Raw genomic sequence first — 25,549 nt, 5'->3', positions numbered from 1 at the left:
GGTGTTTGGACTTTGACTGGGACATCTCAACACATTTGACAACCTTTTCCACTTTAGCTTGGACTGAATGTTTAGAGTTGTTGTTCTACTGAAAGATGAACTTCCCTCACTGTCCTATAAGTACTTTGTGTACTTGGACTGGGTTTTGTCCCAGTATTTATTTACCCAACCTACTGTTCTTTCTAACCAAGTTCCCTAGAAAAGCATCCCCACAGCATGATGTAGTTAGCACTATGTCTCACCATGTTTTAAAGAGGTGTGCAGTGTTAGTTTTATATCGCACAAAGCCTTACATTTAGACCAAAAATGTTTGTTTTGGTCTCATCTGACCAGAGTTTCTTCTGGTGCGTTTGTTCCGTTTATATGGTTTATCCTGTTTGCAAACAATGAAAAGGACTTAATGGATTCTCGTAATGACTTCTTCTAGGCAGTCTTCCACAAAGGTAGGGTTTGTGGAGTGCATGGCTACAGATTTTCTCACCCGAGCTATTGATCTCTGCAGCTTCTCTAGAGTAACCGTGCATCTCTGTCACATTTCTGCTTTCCTTCCACAGCCTGTCAGTTTAGGTGGATGACCATGTCTTGGTTTGTCATACTTTTCCGTTTTCAAATGTTGAATTAAATTCATTTGGAATATTCAGAGTTTGGGATACTCTTTTATAGCCCTGCTTTAAACCTTTCCATAATATTATCATTGATCTGTGTGGTGTATTCCTTGGTCTCCCTAATGCTGCCTAAACTGGATACTGGGATTATGACATTCAAGTATTTTTTTTTTTTCTTTGACTACATATGCAGCAAACTTTTTAGATTTTTATTTGGATTTTTCCTCCCCCCTTTTCACACTAATTCACTACAGTTCCTCTCTAATTTAAATTCAATTAAGTTTGTTCAAGTTGGTGTTGCCTAATATGACAAAATGTGGGGGTAAGAGGACCTTTACAGGGAAACTGATACACTCGCTGGGCACTGCACACTTTTCATTCAACATGCGTTGACGGTCTGATCTGTCGGATTTGTAAAAGGCATTTTGACCTTCTTCTCTACATAAAATCAAACACAATTATTCTCTCTTGTTTCTCCCTCTCCCCTTGGCACTTCCCAATTTCCCGAAGCAGATGCTTTTCATATGCCCCCTTTCGTTTCTTTCGTGGCTCTCTTTTCTTGTGAGACGGTTTTGATTATGTTTCACCTCCGTTCTCCCACTTGTGTGTTTTTGTGTGTATGCCGTATTGGTATTCCAACCTATTCCACTTTCCTCTGGAGAAATTGGCTTCCTTTGATGGGCCAGGGAAAAAAAAAAAAAACACTAAAAGGGAAGCTTTGACTTTCTGTTGCTTTTTCTTCTCCTTCCCTACCCCCCTCATTCCTTTCACGTACTTGTCTTTAACTCTTCCTGCTCCATCTCTCTGTGAATTTCTTCACTGTTTTTTTTTAGGTTGCATTCTTGGCTCCTTTTTAAGAAAGTAAAGAGGTCCCCTTTCTTGCATCAGACTTATGAGTTCTACTCATCTTTGGGAAGACAGATTCCTGCACATTTTTCAGTTAGGTGCATCTGCTTAGACGAGTATGTTTTCAATTAAATTCAATGGTTAAGACGTTACATGTTTTTTTTTTTTTTTTAATCCAAAGCACTGTATCTTAAGCGTAACTGTGTGACTGAAATCTTAAGCCGAACAAATATAAAGCCCATTTGGGTACGAGTAGGGTTTAGGATTTACATGTAGATAAATGTGTCTTACTTTTCATCCTTTCGAAGATGCGTATTGAGAGCAAAGTTTTGCTGAAAAAACATTTCATGAATTGCTTTATTGTTCTTAATCTTCAAGTTGTATTAAACCCTTTAACACAGACAGAAAAAAAAATTTAGGTACACAAAAAGGGACACAAAGCTTTTTTACAAGATTCTTACATGGCGATGACTGACTGTTAGGAAAAAGTGTGTCTTCATGTCATTGTAATCAGCAGTAAATTGAAATCATCAGTGTCCATGCACATAGGCGCACCACATTTTCTATAGGGTACAACACATTGGTCAAGATGGTTGCTTGTACTTTTAATAAAGGAACAACTTTTGGAGAAGTGTAATTGCATGTCATTATCCAACTCCATTCATTGTAACACACTCTTGTAATTCTAATTAAAGGTAATTGCCTGTAATTTGCAGGAGTCGTTAAAAGGATTAAAACTCAGGGACTGGAAGAGTTAATAGAGGCTGTAAAGGCAAGGCAGTAATTTGGAAGCCTGACAAGACTTATCTGTCTCTCTGTCCGTCCATTCCGGTTTCAAAAAAACATGTATTTTTTGTCCAATTTGTGATAACAATATTGACTGATTAATGCTCATTTTGCTGAGTCATCTGATAAATTCTGTCGATGACGGGATTCTAAAAGTCTGACCTGTAATGAATGAAAAGGAATGGTGAGAGTACAGTCCCCTGTGGTGCTCCTGTGCCGCTGACCGCCTGGTCAAACAACCTCACAAACTGTGGGCCGTTGGTCAGGTTTGATAAACATTTGCCCCCTGCAGATCCTATAGTATTTCATAGTTTTGTCAGAATGTGAACAATTAAAACAGAAAGGAATCCTCGTGGGACTGCTTGCTTTGTGCAAATGACCCCGGCATCGTTAAAGAAGGTGTCTGACGGTATCTCCAAGACCTTTATGAGGAAGGGAGTCGGGTCAACGTGTCTGAAGTCATTGACAACTTCCAGATGAATGGACTAAATAAAGAATCCTGGTGTGGGCAGCAAGGGAATTAGGACTCCATTCATCTGGATGAATAAATATCAGCCGAGTGCGAATCCATCTACCCATCCCTCTGTCCGTCCTTCCATCATCTTTACCAATGTCTTCTTGAGGTAATAGAGCAAAATTAATGTGTTGCATGCTTTGCTCTGCAAAGCAATCAAAAAACAATTGTAACCAATCTTGCAATGCATTGTGATTTTTTATTGCTACTAGCTTTGAGAAAAGGCAACAGCAACAAAAATATCAATCATAAACTCAGGTTGGGAAGCTCAAGCTCCACTTTTGTGCAGTGGTTGCTTGTTTGTTTTTTTACTGTAAAACGGTTAACTTAGACCTTTTGCTCTATCACCTGTTTAAATGTGATGCTCCATCTATCTGCATCAGTTCCTTTTGATGAAGTCCATCCATTTTTGGACTTTATCAGATTTTACTTTGAGTTTGGACCTTGTTCTGTTCTAGATATTTTACCTTCTTCACTATTTTTTTAATCCTCACTTTAAATTTTTATTCCTCTGCTCTAATATCAAAACATTAAGATTTGTTTGCATATTTTTGCATAACAGATGATATACCAACCAATGTGTTATTTCGTAGCAAAGAAACCGTCTCTAAATCTGTCTGCAATTTTAATTTAGTCCATTTTTCATTGAAATAAGATTCCATAAAAATGAGGCATCTGCCATTTTCTCATCTCTTTTTCTGTCTTCCCGTGTCTTTGTGTTGTGCAGTTGCATATCACCCCGTTGGAATAACATTAAACAAACGTATTTGTTTGGTTATTTTTAAACATGCATTAACATTTTGAGTTTCCATCTGGAGTGCAAATAGAAACGCAATTTTTGATCAATCGGAAGTTTTAAACATTGCATAATTGCAATTTGAAAGAAATAATTTCAGCCTACATTTTTGTGGGCAGTACCGCTAACTCCACATTTGTCTGGCAAATAGTTATCGACATCCTCTGCAAGAAGGGTAAGCAGAATGTGCACAAGCAACACTAACCTCTTTGGTAGTGAAGCAAAGTCCATACTAGAGTGTTGGGGACATTAGATGATGTGGAGTGCGACTAACATGCCCTGTAGGACGACATATTATTGGATTTTCACTCTCTGTACAGCTCTATTCATCGAAATTATCTAAAGTACATGCTAGAAATACATCACGTTGTGTATAATGAATTTCTGAGCTACATTTTCTGAATTAATTTACTGAAACAAATGAGCCTTCCCATCATACACTAATTTATTGAGATGCACTTGTAAAATGAGCCGGGCCTTCATTCTCTGTTGACCAAAGTAGGACAAACTGACGCGGTAACAATTAACCAGCCTTCTCCTCTGACCTTGTGTTTCAGGACATGGGTCCTACCAGCATGCCCTCAGTGCCCCTCATGGTGGGCTGCGGAGTGTCCTGCACTGCTCTCCTCATCCTGCTGCTCATCTACGCTGCCTTTTGGAGGTGACTGCATGCACACACATTTAATAGTGTGACACCAATATCTGTATTTTATACGTTCCCTGTTCGCACAATGCTAATGTTCTTTTCACGCTTCTGCCAGTGCAAATTGGAAAAAAAATCTAGCTTAATTTGTGTCCATCAGCTATGGCGGCAAAACAAAAAACAAACAAAAAAAAGCCATCGAGGCCTAATAAAGAACAAAATAATTCAGTTACAGCAGAGGGGGTTGGTGACTGGCTTTTCCCTCCTTTGATTCCTTTATTTGTCTTTTACTAATACTCTTTACAGATGCCAAAATCAATCTGATGACTAAGCTGTCTTGGAAAAGAGAGAGAGAAAAGAAAGATCTGTAGGGCTTTGAATGTGACTTTTTAAATCTTTCTAATCTTCTGCTCCTAAGGTACATCCGGTCAGAGAGATCGATCATCTTGGTCAACTTCTGCTTCTCCATCCTGGCCTCCAATTTACTGATTCTGCTAGGACAATCTCAAACACTCAACAAGGTAAAGCACACTTTTCAAGACATACATACATATACATATATATATATATATATATATATATATATATACATATATATATATTGTTTTTATAGACCTTTATCTATGATGGTCACAAATTCAAATTGCCTATTTTAGTAGCTTTGAAAACAAACAAACAAAAAAAAAAAAGAAACAGCTTACAGGATTTACAGCTTAATACAGTGGAGGTTTCAAAGCAGCATGCTGACATTTTTGGCAAACCCCTCTGAGCTGTCTGACTAAGCAAGCCTTCACCGTGTGGCAGTCAGGATCGATCTAGCTGAAGAACACAGCAAAGCCACCTTCAACATTAAGGAACAAAGAGTGTTCTTGATTAGATTGCCGTTTTCGATTACCTGCTGTTTTGTTCTGCGGAAGTTTCACTTGTTTTCTTCTTATTTGATGCCTTTACTAGTTTCTCTATGCATCTGTGTGTTTTGTAAGGTATCTCAGTTTTTTTGGGGTTTTTTCTTGCTTTAAGTTCTTGCTTTACTTCTCGCTTTGCTGCAGGGGCTGTGTACTGTGACTGCTGCTTTCCTGCATTTCTTTTTCTTGGCGTCCTTCTGCTGGGTGCTGACTGAGGCATGGCAGTCCTACCTGGCTGTCATTGGCAAAACAAGGTCACGCATCATTCGCAAGCGTTTTCTGTGCCTCGGCTGGGGTAAGTATACACATGCTCGATCCATTTCACATTATACATTTGTCAGGACCTCGTTTAGGATTGCGTTTTGACTCCTGATGCCTGCTCGCCATAAAACAAACGTCTATGAAATATGCATGCAGTTGCTCATGTTGAAGATACAACAAGCACAGACGCGGGTTGTTCAATGAACTGCAGTGTTCATAGCAGCCTTTTTAAATAGCTAGCTTTCAATCTGAAAGACCAAACCTATTTCTGAACAGACTTGCATGTTGGTGTGATCACAACTGATCGAAAGCTCATCTTACCTGAAGTTTTGATAACACTGCCTCAGGATGATGGGGTGATATGCAGCATCAGTGTTCAATCACATCTTGCATTTTAAATCAAACATGTGAATCTTGGTTTCATCTGACTAAAGTCTTTTTCACTATGTTGGTTAATTGCAAATACGTTACAGTTTTTAGCTGTAATATGGGGAAAATATGAGGACCTTCAAAGGACCATCCAGTCAACACTATGACTAGAATTAGAATTGCTTTGAGATGATTCAAGCTTATCTGTTCATATTCTATGGGGATTTTTATTGTTTAACTACCAGGCTTAATTTTTTCCTAAGATTTGGACATTGACATTCTTGAAGGGGCACAAGCTCCGAGAAGAGCAGTTTATTTTTTTTTTCTCTTTGAGTTTCAGTAGTTGGGAGTTGCTGCTTGATAGAACCAATCTATTTCAGAAAGCTAAATAAGCGTCCACTATTCCAGAACATACTCGACGGCACTTTCACCACGGACTTTTGTAAATAACAAAACTTTCTCTTGTTACTTTTAGTGGACTTCTATCCTGCCCCTGAGTCCCACTGCAAATAATTACAGTTTTCTGAATTGGTTGCTGATTGAAGCAGTCTTATGTGAGGTGCATTAGTGATGGAGCGCAGCAAGACCGGCTTGTTTCAGAATGGAAATGTAACCGCTTATTATCTTGCAGTGTTGAAATTGTTGCCCGTATTATGCTTAACAATCTTCATTCCCTGCATTCTCATTATACACTATTCGACGGCTCTATAAGCAATTATTTACTGCTTTATGTCCCAAAAGCCATATTTACACTTCCTAATGCGTTTTCCTTATTCACACACACCAAGAAAGGACAGGCTGCTCACTGAGAGCGCACACTGCCGCTATTCATCCGTACGCCACCTTTTCCGTTCACCTTCCATGTTACTCCATTATGCCGTCTCCTCGGCGTTGTACAACCAGGTGCAACATGGACGGAGAATGTTCGGTGTATAATCAAAAGATATGATAACATCTGCACAACACGGGGGAGATGCTTCAAGATAGGCCTGGAAATTACAACACTGCACCATCCACTACACACACCCACACGGACACAATCTGCTCATTTCACTCAGTATTGATCCCAGCAGTCTAATCTGCCAAGTCACTGATGCCCTTACCTGATAGAGGCAGAGAATGTATAGACTGCTCTACAGTCACAGATGGGGAGATACTGACACACAGAGAGAGGGGGGGGAGAGGGCGTGTGCTGGTGGCTGCGGCACGTTCCTCCAACACACTCCCAGACGCACATGAAACGCATGAAACAGTTGGGTAGAACGGAGAGGATCAAACGTGTTATCCTCCTTCCGTCCGTTTTGCAATTTTCCCGGCAAATTATGCGATTGAAATCTGTTGCCAAGGAGAAAGGAGATTTTTAGGGTGTAACTGGATTTGGGTCGGAGCCAGATACGTATATGCATAGGTGTGTGTTTGTGTGTGTGTTTGTGTGTTCACTGCATTATACAAGTAAACGGCAGATTGAAGTTGTTGACTAACTGAGACTCGGTGCAGGCTGCTTGGTGGACAGGCTTGGCTCTCAACCATCTTATTTGTTAAAGTTAATGTGACTTTTTCTAATTGCTTTTCATTACCAGCCATAATCACAGCTTTGTTAATTACGAGAATATTTCAGAGCCAAACTCATTACGGGCGCCGCGATGTTCCTTCTTTTTGCACGCAGGCAATCGGCAACAGTCACGCTTTTTTTTTTTTCAATTTACAGAGACAGACAGATTGAGCTGCACGATATATGGAATGTTGTTGGGGTTTTTTTTTGCCAAATATTTCGCAACTTTTCGTCTATGCACACCACACAAAATTTGATTTAAAAGCAATTTTTTGAAACTACGTAAATAATTTTCTTTTTCAAAGTGATGAAATGTTGAAAAGGTGCAAATGGCACGCGTGTAGACACATTGCCGTGACTATTAGTGTTTTTTTAAGGGAGCATATGCACAACACAAAATCAAATCGGTCTCAGTCACCCGTTCACGTGTTACGTTCTGTTGCAAAGCAAGCTTTGCATTTAGTTGTTCTTCTCACTGTCTCTTGTGCCAATGTGTCCCATCACCATCCAAGCTTCCTTTCATCCTTTTGTCTCAGCCGTTTGATCTTTTTCTCTCTTCTCGCGTGTGTGTGTGCGCGTGTGTTTCTCTGCAGGTCTTCCTGCCCTTGTTGTTGCAGTGTCGGTGGGTTTCACCAGAGCAAGAGGTTATGGCACCGCCAGCTAGTAAGTATTCTGCCCAAGACTCCCTGCTTGCTCTTGCGCTCTAATCACCACTCAATTTGGATGCCTTCGCTTAATAGCAGCTTCTTCCTCTCACTAGCTCTCAAATGGGCCTGAGGTGTAGTGGCATTCACTGGTCTTACTGCCAGATTTCCATTGGTTTCTCTGTATATTTACAAGTAGAAGGCTCTTAAAGAATACCATGCAGTGGTGATTATCAGATCTGGATTGTTACCAATATCAGTTTTTTTTTTTTTATGATTTAATAAGATATTTATTTCATCAACAAAGGTGCCAGTTTCCCCTAATTTCTCAGTGTGCTGTATATTGACACCTTTTAAAAATATGGTAATATAAAGACTGAACTGAATGAAATGTACAAGATTCTTATTTAATAAGCTCAACATGATGCTCTCAATGCAATTAACAGGAGGTATCATCAAGGCACTTGATCGCTTTCGGAAATTACAGTTCAAGCTTTAAGTATCTCTCTGTGGCTTGCGGTATTTATGACTACATTATCAGGTTTTACGAGAGAAAGTGTTTTTGGAAGACTCCAAGGCCTCTCACATAGACTGGAACTATACTTAAAAAGTAGTTTATGCATTTAAAAGAGGCCAAAATGTGTATGTTTATTATAGTTTGGATGCAATATAAAAATGTAAGTGTGTGCAAATTATCCACCTCATCTCTCCACCACCTGCGTGACTGCTACATTTTTTTATTTATTTATTTGTTCTTCTTTTAAAGTGGAGCTCTGCTTTGCAGTTAGTAATGATCCTGCCTGGAGTAGGCAGGCGCCTTTAGTTTTCAAACTTAACTTGCTAAATAGTTTGTGACAGAAATATTTTCAAACAGCTGATTTTTTTTTCTTATTTTTTATTTTTTTAGCAAGGGAATAGTGTAAAGTAGTGGCATTTTAATAGGTAGCTGAGAAGTTGTACACAACCCAAGGTAGAGATGGGGAAGTGCTCCATATAGTCGGTGACTCCAGTCCTTTTTGTGGCATTTTATTCAAAGACCTTTCAACCACAGAAAAAATCACATAGACAGTTTTACTGAGTGGAAAGAGTAACTTTTTTTTTAAACATTAATAAATAATAATGGCAAATAAATAACGGCAGTGCGCCACTCTCTCTCATAAGGGTTTATTTTTGGAAAAAAACCATACAGAAGTCATTATTTAAACAAGATTTTTTTTTTTTTATCAATCTTTAAGATGATGTCACGTTTTATTGTTAAATGTTTAAGTAACCGCAGTGGTTATGTATAACCCAGATCATGCTGGTTCATGTTTCAGAACAACAACAACTCCCTCCAGGCAATGCAATGATCTGATAAAAAAAAGCAAAAACAGATTTTATAGTCATAGGCTCTTAAGATGAATTTTAAATGATTGCATGCATAAATGTAGTAGCCTCTCTTTCTTCATAAGTATTTCACTTTTTTATTTATTTATTTATTTATTTATTTTATTTTATTTATTTTATTGATTCTTAGTCAACAGAAAGCACATTTTTACCAGGTAATCCTGAAGAGCACTTTGAATACACAACCTTGTGGGATTAATCATGTTCTTTCTTTCTTTCAACTAAATATTTGCCTTTTGGATAAGAGGATTTATCAGATACCTGGAAGTAAGAGACTCCTGTTTAGATTTTTCAAAGCCTTCATTGCAATCTCTGTGTCCAGCCAGACGAAGCAGGCCTTCGTTGGTCCTGCTGCAGTCAGTGTACTAATATTGGTTACCATGGAGACTAAGCAGAGACTGGCAGGGAGTCATTGCTAATGAAGGAGTCACCCAAATTTATTGTACAAATCTGTCTGTTGCTGGGCATCAGGAGATCTACATTAAAAAGAAAACAATCTCAAGTGAAACAAAAAAAACAAAAAAGCAATTTCATTTAGCTATAAAAAATTAAAAAAGTCCAATAAATTCTTCATTACTTGGACACTTTCACCAAATAAATTTGAGTTAAGTTTTTTTTTTTTTTTTTTTTTTAATCTAAAGTTTCATCACCTCTCGCACTGAAGTGAAATGTGAGCCCTCAATCTGTTCTGTGCTTCTGTTTTCTTCCAGCTGCTGGTTGTCTTTGGAGGGCGGCCTGCTTTATGCCTTCGTTGGTCCTGCTGCTGTCATTGTACTGGTGAGTTCTGCCCACTATTGCATGGTTTGGATGGTGGTCCTTGGTTGTTATGCTCCCTCCAAACATTATCCGAATATGACCTTAAACGTTTGTGGACAATGTTCCATTGGCTACTTGAGATAATATTTCCTACATATATCAAATATATTAATTATATTTGATTTGGATGTGTAACTAATATTTGAATAATTCATGACGTTTGTGAATATCCAAAATGTGTGTGGACTTGGTCACATTTGGCTGCTTTGTTGTCGGGGAATGATTTTTTAGGTAAAGGTATGTGATTTTAGCAGAAATGGAAAGGGCCACTATGACCTGACTAGTCAAAATGATGATTAGAAAATGTGGTTAATGTTTGTGACTGTGGCCAGTTGGCCCAAATTTTAGCAGAGGGATTCTGAGTCCTCTGTGATGATTTCATTTTTATATTTCTGCCACTCACAAACTCTCAACAAAATGGCACTCAGTCTGTGGCTTTAATCCTAAAATGGGAGTCAAGAATTTGAAAGGAAAAGATTTAACATACCTCTACAGAATTCACACGCATCAAATTGATTTTTTTTTTTACTTTTGCCTAAATGTAGTTACATGCAAACATACATGTTGTTATACATCTTGCCTAATCTGTCTCATTGTACTTCAAATAAATTATACATTGTAGAAATATTTCAAACTAATATGCTAATATTTATTTTCACTTATAATTAGTAACAAATTGTAATAATATAATAATTATGGCATCTTGCGTCTTGGCCTGAACACAGCTCTGCCGTAGCTAATAAAAATGTCAGAGAGATGTCACACCTCAGCACATCCTGTTTCCTGCCTGTTCCTCCTGGGTGTTGGGAAAGCTGCAGCTGAGGACTTGGAGAGCCTTTGCATGATGACAATATCAATATGATACATCCATATCTCCACTCCTCATCCTCTTCCACAGTAAACTGTGCAGAGCAAGCTCAGGGCTAAGTCAACCAAATAATGAGAAACATTGTTTTTTTTCAATTTGATATTTTTATTCTTTCACTGTTTGCTGCTACAGAGGATAATAAAAAGAGGGCGGTTAGGGGCTGCCTCTTTATAATAATATTGATTTTATTTTATTTATGGCCTTTTTTTTTATTCTTTTGAAGGCTTGCACCAGTACCCTCTTCAACAAGTGTTGCCCCTGGTGACAGCCTACAGTACATGGTCAATGCTAGTAGCTGGATGCTTATGATTTATTATTCGAGCATGTCATAATAATGCAACAATATAAGACCACGGCGGAAAGAAAGATACATAAAGCAACAAATGTTAACGTTTTGAATGCACATTTTAAAATTAGACCACTTTTTATATCTGACACAATCAAAATCACTCAGGTCCAAATGCACCTGCAAAACAAAACACATAAATTACAATTGTCTTACATGGTCTTCTTCAGTGAACACCCCGACTGCATACAAAGTGCCCTAAATGACTTTGTTAAACATGTTTAATATACTGCCATAAGTTAGTAACGTTTACCACAGTTCCAACAAAATAATTTCACATCCTCATTGTTCAGACATGCATCATCATTAAATGTACTCAACATAAGGTTCATATTGATTTTGACTAGCACTAGCAGTGCGGAAAGGAGCATAAGTAAAATAAAGTTTGGCAATACTAAATGCTAAAAAAAAAAAAAAAAAAAAAAAAAAGGAAAATCTAACTTCTGATGTGCCCCATCCCTCAAAAGCTGATGGCATTAATGAGTATGCATGCTGATCTCAGTTGCTCTCCGGCCGTCACTTTAGAAGCACACATGTCAAAATGATGAGCAGAGACCCTTGAACCCCGAGTTTAAAATGTCAACCCAGGAAAAAAAGAATACAGTGTAAGCAGACAAAAGCTTTTGGCTATATATTAGATTTCTACACTGAATTATAGCCCTATTCTTGCCCTTAAACTTTCCCTGTAATGCGTGCTTTCAGAGCATGAGTCACCGAACCAAATGCATCTAGGGCTGAAGCCTGTCCTTGACCATCAATTTAGAAGGAACATGGTGGGGCATAAATATAGCTCTGTGTGAGTTGTTTTTACCAAGTTCAGTGGCTGGACATTTTTTTTCACGCACAGCTACCTAAACTCGGCTCTACAGTAAAATGTAGTGCCATAATTGCATCTCAGTGGGGTCTTAATTGTCTGTTTTTCTACGGAGGTGTGATAATTCGTGCTTAATGAATCTCAGGGTGGAGATTTCTACCATTAGGTTTAATAAGTCTGGATAGAGTGTGCTACATCTTAGGTTGCTAATTGTTGCCACTGTTGTTGATGCTGTTGGGTGGCATCGAATCTGTCACTCCTGCTGTCGAGCACATGTCAGGAAATAAACTATGGATCGGACACATTCACGGATGTGCAGATGGGATATGGATGCTTGTACTGGAATTTCTGACAAGAGAGCTTGGCGGGGCTTTTTCGAGGAGATAATGGATTTCATGACTGTTAATATTCATTGCTTGGCTACTATTATGTCCAATTTCACAATTTCACTTGTCACATGCCCTTAACTTCTCACCCTTGATTTCTTCCTTCTTTTCTCCTTGCCTCCATTCCTTCTCTTGTTCATTTATCAGTACTTTCGGGATGCTGCAATGTTTTCTTGTGAATTCTGTGGCCTACAAATACTGATCTTGGTGCACTTATCTCAAAAAGGTGTGCTCAAAGTTACTTATTTATTTAAGCTTTATTTTTGCGATAATGACGTCTTGCAAGAAAGTTGAAATTTCTGTACCTTCTTGAAATAGGTTCCCATCAAAGTTTTTGTACCTGATGCATTATGTATGTTAAGAGTTATGTTATTTGGGGAAGGAGAAGGTGTGTGAGCATTAGGGCCACCCATTTATTGCGACCCAGATGGTAGGAAGAAAACTTATTTTGCGGTTTGTTCATAAAGCTACACTTGCGCTTTGTAAATATCAGTTGCAATACTGGAGCACAACCTGTTGTGTGCCGTCTGTCTTCCACTTCGCCACCGTTCGCTCCAACCCACCCACCAGGGAGCAGTTCAGGGAGGAAGTCAAATATAAAGACTCACTCAGTGGATCACGCCAGGCAATTTAAAACCCAGACCTTTAATTCAATCAATAAATTTCCCCCTGGATGCCCTGGAAAACACCCTAAAAGTGGACGCGTAAGAGGTTTGTGGAAAAGTTGCGATGACTGGTGAAAACTGCAAATCTGCGCAGAAATTGTGGATGAGTGAATTTGCGTTAATAGTTGCGATACTCATCTTCCCTTCCTTCCTTTTTCCCTCCCTTTCTTCTTTCTTCCTGGGAGGCAATCCTATATTCAGTTTGAACAGAACAACTTTTAGAGATGACAGGTTTTGGCCAGTTAAGTGACAAACAACCCAAACATAGAACTAAATTGAGAATAGGGCCAGTGATTCACAGGATTTTAATGGCCCTATTAGGGGGTGTTGTTCTTAATACTTACTTCAAGTCAAGTTCTTTTTTTATAGCACATTTCAACAATAAGGCAGTTCAAAGTGTTTTATATCTAAGCCTGATACTCCCAACATATTCAAAACTAAAGAAACCTTTCAGATGAGACTTGAAAGGTCTTCAAGAAGGAAGAAATGAAAAACAGCTGCTTTCTGTTTGAGGCCCTTTCAATGCAGTTTAAGGTTTGATTTTTCACTTCTTGGCCCATTGTTTTCAGCTTTCCTCCTCCACTGCTGCCCCCACAATGTCGAAGCATGCTCCAAATCGCAGCTGCGACATGGCGCCCAGCCCCCTGGTATTGTCGCCGGTGCCTCCGCTCTAACAAACAGCTGTAATGAGAGTGGGGCTTCGGGCACAGAAACACAGAGACCTTCCCGCCGGACTCTTCTCTAATTAATGAACCTGGCCTTGAGCAAATAGCAGAACAGGATGATGCTGACTCACAGAGCTGGTGCCAGACATGACCGGCATGACAATATTCGTTCCTTCAATCTGGTGCTCCAGGAGCTCATTGTCAACCGCGGCACGATGAGTGTAGAGGGGATCATGGAGAGGAGAATTTTTCAGCAGACAGATAAATCCCCTGAAATATGTCACAAAGTGAGAGAAACAGTTAGAATGTATTCTACCTCAAAAAAAATAAAAAGTACTGACAGACCTTAAACTTCTCAACATTTTACAACATTACAGCCAAAAACGTCAATCTACTTAATTGGGATTTTATGTGATACACTAAAGCAGGGGTGTCAAACTCAATTTCACCGAGGGCCACTTCAGCATATTGGCCACCCTCAACGGGCCACATTGACAGTACAAATCAGGAGGGCATCCCTGCTAAAACACACCTTAGACAAAAGGTTGACTTCCCTCATTCAGTTCTGTAAAGGCTTATAATGAGTCAATGGTCCAGGTGTGTTAGAGAAGGAATGCATCTAAAGTTGCAGATGGTAGCTCTGGAAAACTAGACTTGGGCACCATTAGCATAAATGTATAAAAATACAATGTTAAAAATAAAGTAAACACCACCTCATATTGTTAAATAACTGATTTTATGTATTGAAGTTTTAAATATTGAGTTTTCATGGATGTAAAATCACTGCTCAGTTTAAAAATTACAATATTTAAATCGGTGTTTAAAGGTAAGCAAACAAATAATAAAAACAAGTCACATGGGCAGACATTATAGACTTTACGCAAAGATTTAGTCTCAGAGGCAACTGAAATCAATTAATTAAAAAAATCATTTCTGAATATCATCTCATGGTCTCTGAACTAAATGCGTCTTTCTGACCGGGAACTGACAGCGTGTTGAAGAGTTATGGACGGACGCTTTGGAGCATCTGGTTAGGAAGCGCATTACAAACCTTTGGTTGAAATGGAGCTTAAATTCAAGTCTCCATTACAGACCAGAGAAAACTAAAGAGAATGCAACGTTGTGTTAATCCATTTGAGGAGCCGGCAGTTTATCTTGAGGAAATAAATGACGATGCAAAAGTTAATTAGACTGTAACACGCGCAGTCCGCTGCTCAACATGTGGACGCGGCTCCACCGCTGTGAAGAATTAGAAACCACTGTGAGAAACTCATCCAGCGGATTTAACAAATGGAGCCTTCTTGGTGCACGTTACCCTGGAGAGCGGCGGTCTGGAGGAGCTGCAGACGTAACATCTGTCCGTTTCGGAGAAGCGAAACCACGCAACAAAAAAGAAAAAAGAAATAAAAAATCCTGGTAAAAGCGCACACCGGACCGCGCAGGGATCAGATAGATCCAACTGACTGATGAATTAGTGCAGATTTTTCTGCAGAAAATCAATAAGCAGCTTGAGGTGACTCTGCTGCTCTCTAGTAGCGAGAAGCCGTAATGTTGGCTGGTAACAGTCGGAATGCATTGTGGGAGATGTAGTTTGTAGTCAATTCGTGCTCAAAACCTATTTTAAGTCAATCATCGGCCTATAAAATGCTGGGGGAGGTGGGGGCACATAAAATGACATGGCGGGCCACATGTGGCCTGCGGGCCTTGAGTTTGACACATGTGCACTAAAGGAAGGAAACGAGTTTAGGATTTGCAACAGTTTTTTTTTCCTTAAAAAATCTTTGGTATACAATAAGGGTCTTGGGTGAGCTAGCCTGCTTCAAAGAGCAACTAGATAAGGTAGTGCTTAAGCTAAGCTAAGTTGCCGTGACATTTGCTGTGGTAAAACTATGAACTACCTAATGCTTTCACCACAGTTCATTTAGACTGCCGTCAAAAACTCCCAACGCGTGGCAGACAGCATTGTGGCAGGAAAGCATTTTCAGATCCAGTCAATGAAAATACAAAATTTCAAAAATCTTGGTCATACTTCCTTTGTCTCCGTAAGCTACTTGCATGGTTTTAGAGATTCACATGACGTTGGCATGAGGCGAGCATACTTGTGACATACATCGGTGATTGGTCATTCTCCCAAAAAGTATCCCTCAATGAACTAATACACACATGCTGATACAGCTGAACGTATTCTGTAAGAACAACTACCAGGTCATCCAGTCTGAGTGAAATGTGGCACGAGTGATACTCGGCAAGTTACAAAAATTTGCAGGTGCACGATTAGGCAACACCAGCACTGGGGTACAATTGATTCTATTGTCCCACGCACTTTAGGTACTAAAAATCCATCCATAGGCTTGGTGAAGGTGGTTAAATGATAAGATACTTTTTCTGGTTTATGTTTTTTTCCCCTCATACAGCAAAGCCCCTTAAGAACTCTGACTAGGGGGAGGCATGACCCACACTTTGAAACGCCCTGGTGTATGGCATACTTACTCAGCCTATTTTACTCTTGAGACTTTAACTGTTCATTTAGTGGTGCTTTCCACAAATCTGGCCTTGGCAGAAGATTGGCCAGAAAAAAGCCATTGTTAAAGGAAATCAGTGAGACGCCCAGTTTCCCAGAATCCATGCATAGGATGAAGAGAACATGCGGAAGTGCTAATACAACCACTTTTTTCCACATTAGACAAAAAATGAACATTTCTGGCATATGTGCAAAAAAAAACAACAACAAAGAAACCAATTACTCCAAAGCACTTGGAAATACAACAGATTTGCCTCCCAGCAGATCCACTCCAAATAGAATTAATCCAGTTAGACAACGTAATGGCATTTCATTTGATAGAATGCCGCCAAAGTCCAGATGTATATAAATAAGCTCAACAGCACACATTGCATTTAGATATTTATTTACTAAAAAAAAAATAAACCATGCATCATTTTCTTTTCATGTGAAGTATGAGCTACTTTCAGTTGGTCTATCACATAAAATCCCATTAAAATGCATTGAAGTTCATAGTTGTGACATGCTATACTTCTGCAAAATGCTGTATCTGCTGAGCTCTGAAGATTTCTGTAGTATCATGGAAGCGATTTCTCTCTTTTGGCCAGGACCTGCCTTCGTGGGCAATTGAAAGGAAGAAAGGAAGGCAAGGATAACATGCACATGCACAAGTGTACGAAAATTGCTTCCCACTGATGCTGACAGGGAGCACGAGCAGATGATTGCTCAGAAACTCTATTTTGAACACCAGGCTTGTAAGAAGCATGTCACCAGGAAAGCAAATGTTCCAGATGTGCAGGATTTCAGATTGAAAGAGCTCTGCGAGCACTTACTCAGCTGTGTGTATGTGTTAGCGTGTTTAATTTTAAGTCTGTGCAACAGGATCAGTGTAGCCAGATGTTAAATATGCTTAAAAATAAACTGCTTGTTAGTTTAAGAAGCAAGCAAAGCGATCAGTGTCCTGTTTTCACATTCAGATTTCTCTGTTCTCATGCTCATCTAAAATGTTTTCTGAAAAATGTTTTTCTTTTTAGTTTCAAAATTGTCTTTCTTTTTTTTTGTGGAGGATTTTTAAAATATCTTTGTTTTTGCCGTTGAAGCCTTTTTTTGGCTCTTTTTGTTGCTAAAAAAAATCATATCAAAAGGGGAAAAAAAAGAAAGGGTTGAATTGTTCTTATTTTTGCTTTTGATCTATTACAATATTAACCATAAATTGACGTTTTTTTTTATTTTTAATATATTTTTTAATTCATTCATAAGGTTTTGGAAATGTCTAATTGAGTCATTCATTAATTAAGTCATTCGTTTATTTAATTGTCTTGTGTTTTTTTAATTTAATTAAAAATGTTTTTGTGTTGTTCAACAATTTGCTTACATATTTTCACAAGATCCTACATGTCAACTGGTGTGATTGCTTTGAAAGCTCCCGTCAGCAAACGTGGAAAACATAAGACAAGTGTTTAAATGCATTTAGAAAATCAAATTGTATTTGGCAAGAGGCATTCTTTAATTTGCTTTGTTGTGTTCAAGAAGAGCTAACCGTCAGAGAGGCTGACCCATACAGTGACGTGTTGAACAAGAATGAAAGAAGACCAGCTTTAGCTTATGTGCCTATTATGACAATGTCTTCTCTTTACATCTAACAGGTAAACATGCTCATTGGGATTGTGGTGTTCAACAAGCTCATGTCTCGAGACGGCATCTCAGACAAGTCTAAAAAGCAGCGAGCAGGGTAAGTTAACTTAAAAAAAACACACCTACACACATCTTCTACTGTCTGTTCAAGTCAACTTTTTCTTTTTTCTTTTTTTTTGCCTGTAAAACCGAAATCATATTTGCCATATTAGGCATATTTCTCCTTCTGTCAGACAACATTTTCCTGGCAAATGACTCAAAATGCCTCCGAGGGTCTCTTCACATTCACCTACTCGTACACCTGCGCATCCGCTAACAAAAAAATCAGAAAATATGATCTAATTTGGCAAGGAGATGGCGAGACATCTGTTATGTGCTGTTGCTCTCTGAGATGCATCTCGGCGTCACCTCCACAAATGGTAACCACCTAGCTCTCTCAGCGGGGTGACACAGATGAGCATGGGAGATGTGAAAATCAGTGGCAGTTGGAAATGTAATGTGAATAGAGAGAGTAACTCAAAAAGAGAGACCTAAAAAGCATGAAAACAAATCATATACCTTCACACGTGGCGTGCATGCAGATTTGTCAAAGTAAGGCATTGAAATCTATCAACTCCATACGGAGACGTTTACCATCTTTTCCAAACCTGAGTGGAAACCTCGTTGGTTCTCGCGTGTAAAAACCCATGTGTTTTAATTTTCGCATCTATTGATTCCATTGACTTCTTGTTCTCTGCCTCGTTGCATTTTCCTCAATGTACTTTGATTGCACAAGTAGAAATTGATAGTTTGTTTATAACTGTATAAGCTTGCTCTCTAGGGGGCTGATTAGCTTTTGCTACCCAGGGATGTGGCTGAGATTAAACCTATTTGATCTATAAACACTTAAAACGCACATATACCGTTTAAGTCATCCCTGATCCTGGAAAGATTATTATGAGCATGTTTTCTGTCAGTTTAACTCAAGTGCATTGCCTTGCGAAAGTTTTCATAGGATTTGAACTTTTCCATATTTTGTCATGTACAACCATAGATTCAATATGTTTTATTAGCTTTTTATGAGGTAAATTAACACACACCAGAGCATAGATCTACAAGGTAAAGTGAATTATTCATTTTCTACACATAAGTACAAAAGTTTTGTGCTTCATCCTCCAAAAAATGGAAAGATTATGGCACAGGTAACTTACCAAGCCATTGCAACCAAGAGGCCTCTGGTAACTTTGGAAGAGCTGCAGACTTTAAGCTGAGAGCAATGTTCACCTTTCATATGTAGTGCCTTGACTACAATTGAATGAATAACATTAGATCAAAACATAGTACTGTATCAAACTGTAAAAGTGAAAGTCCAGATCTATTTCCAATTGAGAGCTTGTGGAAAGCTGTAAAAAAAAATTATATGAGTTCCCGTATACACTTTTCATTATCATTTTGACTGATGGGATCAATAAAATCATCATAATTTGTTTTTGTCCTTCAACTTTTAAAATGATAATCATGACAAACGTTTAATTAATGTTTTAATTAATATATATATATATATATATATATATATATATATATATATATATATATATATATATATATATATATATATAAAAGCTGAGCAGAGAACTCATTCTCACAACTTTGCTCCAGATGGAGCTGAATTGCTTGTGCAAATCAATCAATCAATACAAATAGCTCAAGGTCTTGATGTTGTTCTGGAGGGTAAACCAGCACTCTGCTGCCACACTGGAGACTTGAATTAGTAGCACCACTTCAGCAACTGGTTGTGACTCATTAGGTGGAGTAGTTGTCTTGCAATCAGAAAATCCTAGGTTTGAGTCAAGCTTCCTCCTGTTACATGTTGATGAGCACCTGTGTATGTTTGAGAGTGTTGCTGTGGTTCTAGTGTAAAGTGCTTTGAGAGGTTAGTTTGAGTGGAAAAAGGATTAATAAGTTCAGTCCATTTACCATCTGTGAAAAGGACTTTCAGATTTTAGTCTAAGAAAACTAGGGCGAGAGCAGGTTGTACTCGACCCGAAAAAACAAACAGAACTTGGATTGTTTTGCATAAAGAACAGACAAACACTTCTCCTGATGAGCTGAGCAAATATAATTTTTGCTCAGCTCATGAATTTTTTTATTGGCTATCGTGTTGCAAACATTGTCATTTTAAGCATGCCTTTCCCTTCATCATACACCACAGTTATATACTACATTGCATTGGTTTATCATAAAACCACAATGAAATACATTGACGTTTGTGGTTGTCAAGTGACAAAATCTGAAAAAGGGTTACAAAGACTTTTCCATGCTATCCAGAGCACGGTGTTACCTAAATTTAGTATTTTTCTGACTTTAAGTTACATCATGAAGACGGGGGGGAAAAAAACCCCTCTACAAGTCACACTGGACTATAACTCGCAATTATTTAGAAATCGTAAAGCATGTAGGGTAACCTCGTCTGTTTCAGTGATGTGATCCGGTGACGCTTTGTGTAGTTAGCTGCTTTTCAGCAAACTCACAGAAAACTATTCGAGCTCAACCTAGAAGTCAGCTGCCATTTTCTGATCTTTAAATCGGGGCGTTTATGAACATGTCAGGAACACATCTTCACTCCACCGGCGAACATCATAACAGAGCCATAACAGATGCAGAAAAATCCCGGGCCATAAAGAAACAGTCTCCTTGCATGAAGCGGCAACACCAAGAAGGCCCACCTGCAAAGTCACTTATATTTATTTGCTTGGCAACTACCGGGGTGTGGAGACGTAACTGCGCCACTTTTAGCATGCAATTAGCTTTCTTTGCAGCTGCAGACAGTAACTCCTTGGTTCATGTTAGTCTGCCTCAATTAACATTTAACACATCAGTTAAATGCATCATGAGGAGGGAAAAAAAAATTGCACCTGACTATAAACTGCAGGACCATCCAAAGTATGAATGAAAGTGTCTTATAGTCTGTAAAATTTTGTACTCGCATGCAGAGTTAAAACAGAGAGGTTGGTGGTGTTGCTCGCAGGACAAACTGTGGGCAAAATGCATTTCTTCTTGAAGCCACGGGGTAGCAGTTGTTGGTACCAGGGTAATGATCTGTGATAGGATGCTAATGTAGCATAACTCCAACACAGTCACTCTCCTCATGTATTAAATCATATGTTCATGCACAGCACAAACCAATGTGCAAACATGCTTCCCCTCCATCTGATTAGCGAACTGTAAGTAAACAACCAGAGCAGTCCACTTCCTCCTTGTCACTCTCAGTACATTCACCGATAAGTAACTCGCAGATCCGTATGTAACGTATAAAAATGAACCAAAGAACTGGTGTACTTCCTGTCAGTCTCACTGTAATGTGTTAATCCACGACTGGTTGCAGTGTGCGTCTCTCACGTTCTCTCTACTTGCTTTGAATCAATCTTTGTATCCTGACTGTATTTCATTGCTGCTACGTTTTTTAAGATCTGGTTTTAATTTACCTTTCTTTCTTTTTTTCTTTTCTCCTTCCCCCTTTTCCTACCATTATTTTTCCTTTCCCCCATTCACTGTTTGTCCACGTTGATTACCTTTGATTACCTTCACCTTATTTATTCAAATTCTCCATCACATTCACCTGTTGTCTTCACTGGTGCGTGTGTTTGCACACATCCTCCTCCCAACTTTCCCCTCACCTCCCTCTCTCCCTCACATGGGATGCGTGTGCGTGAACTAAAGTGTCCCGGCGGAGGCGCGGAGCCGACTGCTCCTGAAATGCTCCAAGTGTGGCGTGATCTCAAGTACCGCTATGTCCAGCTCGACGGCCAGCAGCGCCATGTTAGTTAGTTCATCTTCATCTGTCTCTTTCTATGCTTCCCTTTTCTTGCTTTTTTCCCCCCCCTCTTAATTCACATTATCTTCTCTTCATTTATCCCCCCTCCCCCACCGCCACTGCCACCCCTCCACCGTTTAATCTCTGGCTGTCGGTAATGATGCAGAACAGTATTCAGACTTGTCTGGGAAGCAAAAACAGTTTAATGAAAGGGAAAACACCTGCACCGCAAGTCAACCTTGTTTAATGAGAGTGCGTTTTGATGCAAAGTGAGCTCTCCTTTGGGTGCACAGAGAAATATGACCTGTGTCAAACAGTATTTATGAATCCTTCCTAGAGTTACTTTAAACATATTTGCAGAGCAGCATGGGGGAAGCTTAAACACAGAGACACAACCTTCCTAATTGCGCAAACTGCACTGTTTAAATGACTCCTCCATTATCCTTTACTCTTTAACATGTATTCACTTTGACTTGTTTGGTAATTAAATACAGACATGACCAATTTTGCTGGTTCTCGACCACAAGAAAACGGAAAAAAAACAGCAAAACCTTTACTGAAAAATGTGAAACTGACAAAAGTTTATTGCTATTCCGTACTTTTTATACCGAAAACAAGTCATATTTTGATTGTGATTGTTTATTTGGATTTTTTTTTTTGTCTTACAAATGGTGGACTAATTCATAATACTTTGTGTCTCCACCTTTTCTACCAGTAAATACTTTTAAGAGATTTCTGTGCTTCTCAGTGAGACTTCTGTCTTTGCCAATTGGTATAGTTTATTCCACTCTACCTGAAGGGAAATGCTCCAATTATCTTTTCTTTTTTTTTTCTTTTTTTTTAATAGTGGCATTTCAAACTGGAATTTTCAGATCTTTTCATGGGTGTTCAATACAATTGAAAGAATATACAATTATGACTTGGTCTTGAGCCCATATTATAATTGTATATTTCAGTAGAGCATCACTGATTACAATTCTGTGGCCTATTTCCAGTTTTTGACCTGCCAGTACTGACTAATTTACTATTTTAGAAGTAAAAGTAACATTATTCCACTACGTATGAGAGAACGCTTTATGTAAAGTAGCGTTTCAAGACAAAACAAAATTGATTACAAAGTTCAGGTTTTAAACTCTGTTTATACTATCTTACATTAGCAATCAGCTGGTGTTATCTTTTATGTCATTGTTTATTCCCTTTAAAAATGCCATCATTTACAATTCTAGCATGTTCCATGACAGAATTGTCAGAGTAACAAAAAAAAAAAAAAAAGTAGACTTGTCAGCCAACTTTTAGGCAACTTCCTTCATGGCTTTTTTTTCTTTTATCTTTTATATATTTGATATACCTTCTTATTATTTCCTTCAGCTTTAAAACATAAAACAATTATAAACAGCTTTTTAAAATCACTTTCAGAAGAAATGAAGCATTGTTTCAATAAGTTAATAACACCATTTTTTTCAGATGTCTTAATATGACAGATGGGAAAAAAAACTAGTCTTGCATTTATAACATATATCAAACTTAAAACCCCAGACAAAAATGACAAAATAACCACAAACAGTAAAACTTGAAAGATGCATAAAAAAACCCCAGCAATTAAATTAAACAGGAAACTAAAAGTAAGTAATACTCAAACTTTCCCAATTTTCCCATATTCTTTCGTAGCTGCAGGTGCACAATTGGTAAGACTGGATTCACATAAATTCAGGAAATGGCATCTGTAGTGCAATCCAATCATTGAGCCAATTCCAGTAACTAATGCACTAAAAACTAATTCAATCTGTCATTGGTCATATCCAGTAAATTGTCAGAACAATTGTACCACGACTGTAGAGTTTTAAAAATAAGACGACATAAATAATAAAAAGTGCTGTCCTCAAATTGCAAACATGTTTTAAAGGTTGTGCTTTATGCAGCTTCACTGTGCTTCTGCAATAAATTACTGGGCTAAAGCTACCTAAATATCAACTGAATCATGATTGAAAGAAATTCTCTTGTAAAGACTGTGCTCTGGCAAAAGATCATCGAGATTCTAATTTGAGTAAAGGGACGTTGTGTTCTGCTTAAATTTATGCAGAGCAAAATAATGAAGACAGGTGCATGGAGTGCACGTCTATCCACAGCACTTCCCTATACCATCGACTACTTTTTTTTTCTTTTTTTTCTGGTAACATTTTCGACTTATGATCTGAACTAATCTGATATTCGACACTGGATTGACATTCTATTAATTGTCATGGTTTCATGATCGGAGCAAATAGTCTCTGAGAGATCTTCTCTCGTGGATAATCATCTATGTTATTGTGCAAATCTTTCATTATAGCTTTTTATTTATTCAGTGAAGGCACTTAATTTTACATTGTAACCCCAGTCTACCCTCTGTCTTTCCATGGTTGGAGAGCAATGTAATGACATTACCCATGGCACTTTTAGAGGCAGTGTTAACATGTTTTGCCATCTAGATTTAGATTTAGATTTAAAATATCTAGGTAGTAAACAAGGTTTACTACCTAGATATTTTAAAGATTAACTAGTTGTAATCTAGTTAATCTTTAAAATATAAATGGCATTTGGCCATTTATATTTGTCCTATATTGCTGCTTGTCTTGAAGTTTGCCACATGGTTAAATGTTCACCAGTGAAAGTACTTTAAAGCCTTAATCATAAAGTCCAACCTGCTTAATAGCTGTTGTTGTTGAAATAATGCTTAAGCTTGGTAGATGTGGAAAAAAACATCATTTTTATGCTCTGTAGACATATTACGTTTACTTACCTTGCTTAAAAGTTTCAGAATTTCCTAAATGATTTACCTGATTAAGTATCTTATTGTGTTGAACCAGATTATGTTTAAGTAGAAGTCTTTAATACTTGTTGATATGCTAAATCTGGGTTTCCCCCAGCATACTATAAGCCTGGCGGGTCACCAGGCTTTACTTGCGCCCCCATCAGCCAACGCAGTGCTGATGGGGGGACTTTTTAAAATATTTTCATTTTTTAACGTCTTTATAGTTGGTGTTCAGGTGTTAATCTTCCAATCTTTCAATAACACATGATTATCAAGGGATATTTTCAAGTTTCCTGTCAACTTTAAACATTTTTTAACTCAAAAACACAACGGGCCGCTGAATGAATGACTGCTGAGCGCCCAACCACTGGGCTTAGCCAGTTTTCTGGGGGAAACCTTGGTTGAATGTTTTCAGATTTTTAAATCAGTTCCTTCATTCCCCATTGCCCCCAACAGAGAAGAGTCTTAATTTCCTAAAGAGTAGATACAGTATGTGTTAAATAAAAAATAAAATGTAAAAATGTGGTTTAGTACATATATTGCTGATAAAGCTGTTTACTAAATGTATTGTTGGTAAAAACAAAAACAAAACAAAAAAACCTAACCTAAAAAATGCAAAGCAATACAAAAATCGCTTATGAATAATTATTGAAAATATTTTTTGATATACATTAAATTGTCAATATGAAGATTTTTTTGTTGTCTGCCAACAGTCTGCTCTACAACATTAAGGTTATAAAGTTATTGAAATAGTTGTACGTTTTTATCCGTTATGATTCTGTTCTTCTTTCCGCAGTGTATGAGATAGTTTTATAGGCCTTCAATTGAAAGTACATTAGTCAAGGTCAACTAAATGCTTTTTAAATACAAAGACATCAACTTCTTTGGCTAATTTCTTCATGTTTTTTTTTTCTTCTTATGCTTAATATCTGTGCCTTTCATCATTCCACTTTATTTAACGTACAT

At 38.1% G+C, this 25,549-nt stretch overlaps 1 protein-coding gene across 1 annotated transcript in view; it reads left to right on the top strand.

Moving 5' to 3' along the window:
• adgrb2 (adhesion G protein-coupled receptor B2) overlaps positions 1–25,549 on the top strand; it is a 178,920-nt gene that overhangs the window by 129,030 nt on the left and 24,341 nt on the right. The window contains exons 17-23 of the mRNA XM_088010131.1: positions 4,105–4,208; positions 4,609–4,711; positions 5,240–5,390; positions 7,871–7,940; positions 10,018–10,084; positions 18,014–18,099; positions 21,702–21,800. Of these exons, the coding sequence (XP_087866257.1) occupies positions 4,105–4,208; positions 4,609–4,711; positions 5,240–5,390; positions 7,871–7,940; positions 10,018–10,084; positions 18,014–18,099; positions 21,702–21,800 (680 nt within the window). The remainder of the gene's footprint in view (positions 1–4,104; positions 4,209–4,608; positions 4,712–5,239; positions 5,391–7,870; positions 7,941–10,017; positions 10,085–18,013; positions 18,100–21,701; positions 21,801–25,549) is intronic.

Source organism: Poecilia mexicana, unplaced genomic scaffold, assembly GCF_051168715.1.
Source record: "Poecilia mexicana isolate PSO_F unplaced genomic scaffold, ASM5116871v1 scaffold_11, whole genome shotgun sequence".
NCBI lineage: Eukaryota > Metazoa > Chordata > Actinopteri > Cyprinodontiformes > Poeciliidae > Poecilia > Poecilia mexicana.
Note: the sequence above shows the minus strand (reverse complement) of the source record. Positions and strands in the feature narration are given on the sequence as shown.